The following is a 4,298-nucleotide window of genomic DNA, read 5'->3' on the forward strand; positions in this document are numbered from 1 at the left end:
TCGAGAGTATGAAAGTAGTCATGTGGGACAGACAGCCGAAATTCTATGGGATGTGAGATGAGCCTAAGTGTCTATGATATTTGTTAGAAGGAGGATGACATCAAATTTAAATCTGTTGTTCCTAGGGATGAAGAAGGAACATCACTGGAGCTAGGCGTTTTGGAAGAAAAGGGAAGAAAAGAGATTGGATGTGACACAGAGGGTATCTTTCGCATCTCCATAGTATTCGGAGTAAGGAAAGTGAAACAGCTACCAGTTGAGAATATTTTTTTTTTTATCCAAAATGTGTTTATTGAGATGGTTTCCCACTCATCTTGATTCAGAGTGCCTTTAGTGCTGCTTCCTCCTAAAGGAACATCCTTCTGTAAGCCTTGCTTTTCCTCCTGTAGGCTGGCAGAGGACAGTGGAGCAGCCAACACACAAAACTACCGTTTGTGCATGGCTAAAGACCGTGGTGATTTTATAGCATCCTGGGCATTTCACATCCATGAAGTAGGAATTGGGGCTCTGCACCAGGCGTTTCTTCTTGTGTTCCCTCTTCTCCTCTTCTGGGGAGGGATGAAGGAGGTCCTTTGCGAGAGGCAGTTCTCGTGTGGGTAGGTCGTCACCGCCGGAAAGGCCCAGTTGAGAATCTTACAGGAGAAGCAGTATTCTTGAGGGTAGGGAGTTTCCTAAAAGCACTAATAATACAATAAATAAAATGTTTTTAAAAAGTGATTCAGATGATTTTATCAATTATTTGTTTCTGTTTAACAAACCACTAAATCTTAGGATTTAAAGTAGCAACGCTTTCCCCCCTCCCCTCATAAATCTACACCCCAGCCAATAGGTTCCACTGATTTGGGACAGAAGTACTGATCAGAATTGGGCTTGCTCAGGTGTTTGCATTCAGTTATTGAATTGGCCAGGGCTGGCTGGTTACTATGCTTTGCCTGGAAAACCTGAGTTCTGCTCCATGTGTTTCTCATATCACTCCAGCTACCATTCCTCCACCATGGTAACGGCAGAAGATTTGAATTAACTATTCAGAAAGAAAGCATCAGTGGCTAATAAACATATTACAAGAAGGTCATTTCTCGTTACTAATCAGTGAACACACATTAAAACAATTAAAAGGTAAAATTTTATACATGTTAAGAAAGGTTTGTAAAATTCATTGTTGGTGAGCGGGATGGAAAAATATATGCTTTCATTTAGTTTCAGAGAGAGAATAAATTATCCCCACCTTTGGTAGGACTTTCAGCCATGTGTATCAGTTTTTAAATTGAAGCTACTTTTAATCCCAAAACTATTCTTTAAGGTATCAACCATAAAAGAATATTCATTATAAAAGAATACTCACAGTACTTATAAAGACGTTTAAAGATGTTCATTGTAGCATTGTACAAAATATCACACATTGTAGGAAGTTAAATGTGTAAGTAAAGATTGAATACAGCAATTCCTCATGCATCAGTCAAAGACTTAGATGAAAAGAAATGCCATACTCAAATTAAGTAACTGAACATATTTTAATAAAGGCATTGTTTACAATGATATGGGTACAAGTTTAGGAAAGCCAGAAAGGGAAATGTAGTATCCTGGAGTTTATAACTATGGAAAACTCCCAGTATCTCTTGACCTAATGGGAAACTCATGACAGCTGTGTGTAGAAGGCCACCTGATAAAAGGTATGACCCTTGGTGGGGGAAGATGGCAAACAAATAGATAACAAGTATGCAGGAAGGTGGGAAGTAAGTGTCTCAACTTTGCTTTTCTTCTTCTGTATCTCCTGCCAGTGGCTTTCACTGCACTGACAGATAAATCAGAAGCCATAGGGCAAGGAAGGTATTGAGGATCAAGAGCTCTTTCAGGCAGTCGTTTTAGTTCAGTTTCCCAGGACACAGAGCAGTGTGGAGAAGAGTGGAGACTGGATCCGGACAGACGAAAGGAAGTTATACAGCATAACACAGAAGTCAGTACTCAATAGCAGAAAGGAGGTCCGGGTAAGTTCATACTTGTTATATAGAATGATTTCTCCAAAATGGGTAAATGAAAAATTTTAATACCTGCAATCTAGTATTTTTAATATAAAATATACAACAATGACCATACTTCTAATCTAAATTATTATTTCAGTGAAAATATATACCTTACATGTTAACAATAGTCATCATTCCTGTAGCAGTAGTTAGTGGATATGGGTAGAAAATTGAGAGGGATTTTATTCATCTGGATTTTGAAGTTTACAATGAGCCTGCATTTATGTATCAAATTTATTTAACAAATTTAAATTTTTTACATCAATAAAATTACTAAAATTCTATAGAGCAGTTGGGCAAGGGGCAGGAGCAAAATTTATATTATGATAAATATAATGTATCTTCTAATATGTACATATAGAGAATCAGAATGAGGAAATGATGGAAGCCTGCTTATAATTATTGAATTATGAATTGAATTTAATTATGAATTGAATTATAAATTGAATTCAACTATGAATTAAATTATGAAGTATGAGTTATAAAATGAATAACAAGAAATAGGTAATGAGGGTGGCTGCCACCAGTCTAATTCTGAGGTTTGAAAAGTGTTACGGTGGAAAACAGGTACATACATACTTTGAGAAGTAATGGTGTTTAATTGTATTTAATTTCTCCTATTTTTTTAAGTGTTAATTTTTTAGGAAATAAACGTCATTTGACCTAAGTGTTTACTAAACAGGATTTATTTCTTTTGGCTTAGGGGTACTATGAAAAAAAATCACTGAGATACTAAGGGCACGGTGAACACAAAGGTTGAAAACCTCAGATCTAAAGTATTAAAATCACTCTCGGGCAAATCACAAAAGTTCTATGTACATATTTCTAAAGATATAAGCATGTTAACTGTAAACTTATTCTACCTCTAGATTATCAAATGGCACTTCACTCTTTTACTTTTTTTCTTTTTAATTTTTTCGGGCAGGCAATTCATTTACATGGACTCCTCTTTTATGTAATTTGAATCTAGATGAAATATTTTGGGACTTATCATTGAGTGTAAATAGAAAGAGCTAATGAGAACCAATGCCTTTCTCCCGCCATCCACTCAGTTTATTTCCCTAACGTTTGCTAATCACTTGTGACTCATTTGCAAAGAAAATACACTAATATGCATAGTCTAGCAGAAAGCAGGTGTTAAGCATTGTGCTGTGAAATTATACTAGTTGATACCATGCACAGGAACATGCACAGAAATATAAAAAGAGGAAATTGCATCAGGTTGTAACGTAGTGCTCAAAACTAGGAATCAGAACATGAACTGTGCCCCATCTAGCTACATGATCATGGGCAATCATTTACTGTTCTGAGCCTCAGTTTTGTTTTCACAGAGAAATGAATCAATCTAACAGTAATTGACCAGTTTCTTGAGGAACTTAAGGACCAGGATAAAATAACACCTAGTTGCAGTTACTACATAATCTATTAGGTCAAATTAGACGTACAGTTACTTAGATATATGTATAGCTACTTATTTTAGAAATGCTTGAGGGTTCCAGAAAATTTTCAGACTCCTTAATTTGGCACACTTTGCCTGGCCTAGCATTTTGTCAATTAGCCATGACTTATTTTCGCAATTCTGACTTCTACCACAAGCCGTACCAGATTATTACTAATTTAAATTACAATGTTATGTAGTTTCATTTTTCCATGCTTTGACTTTAATAAGTGATTTTAAATATATTAATGATGAAGAATATCTATATAAAATCTGATAATGAGTGATGGAATGTATTGGAAATGTGAGGGAATCAAAATCTGCTATAGGAATTCAGAAAAAGTGAAGATTAATTTCTATGAGAAATGAGTTGTATTTTAAAAAATGGTATCTGAACTAAACCACAGAGATGGGTAAAAGCTACAGCAGCAGAGACTATATGAGGGCTTTAAACCTAGAAGAATACCCTACGTGTGGAATAACTCAGGCATATGCCTGCTTTCAAGACTTATTAAATTTTTTCTTGCTAACTATGCCTTTTCTAATGTAGCTTATAATCTATTCAATTCACAACTATGAACATTTGCTAGACATAAATGAGGTAGTCTTCAGCTCACAGGAATTCTTCTGTTCTGGGAATTTTCTCATGGTAGCCAAGTTTCTCCTCCCTGATACCATTCTCCTTATCCTCCTATGACCCTGGCTGATTGTTGCTGTTATTACCAATGAGTGTTGGTAGTAACAATTGCAGCTGTGCTGGAAACATTTATTTACCAGATTCAACCTTTGCCCTTCTCCAGTCTGCCAATAAGATGGTCAAGGAGAATCATAGTAGTTAG

The 4,298-nt window shown here is 35.8% G+C and overlaps 1 protein-coding gene across 1 annotated transcript; it reads right to left on the reverse strand.

Moving 5' to 3' along the window:
* Positions 1 to 265: 265 nt before the first annotated feature.
* On the reverse strand, positions 266 to 616 carry LOC117089135 (40S ribosomal protein S27-like). The gene has a single exon (XM_033219984.1). It carries the CDS (start codon positions 487 to 489, stop codon positions 331 to 333), a length of 159 nt encoding a protein of 52 aa, XP_033075875.1. The 5' UTR covers positions 490 to 616; the 3' UTR covers positions 266 to 330.
* Between the last annotated feature and the right edge of the window lie 3,682 nt (positions 617 to 4,298).

The sequence above is a fragment of the Trachypithecus francoisi genome, unplaced genomic scaffold (genome assembly GCF_009764315.1).
Source record: "Trachypithecus francoisi isolate TF-2019V2 unplaced genomic scaffold, Tfra_2.0 Contig00793, whole genome shotgun sequence".
Taxonomy (NCBI): domain Eukaryota; kingdom Metazoa; phylum Chordata; class Mammalia; order Primates; family Cercopithecidae; genus Trachypithecus; species Trachypithecus francoisi.

Bases quoted from the DNA above. Each gene is read 5' to 3' on its own strand.
- LOC117089135 (XM_033219984.1), bottom strand. From the start codon at position 489: ATGGATGTGAAATGCCCAGGATGCTATAAAATCACCACGGTCTTTAGC.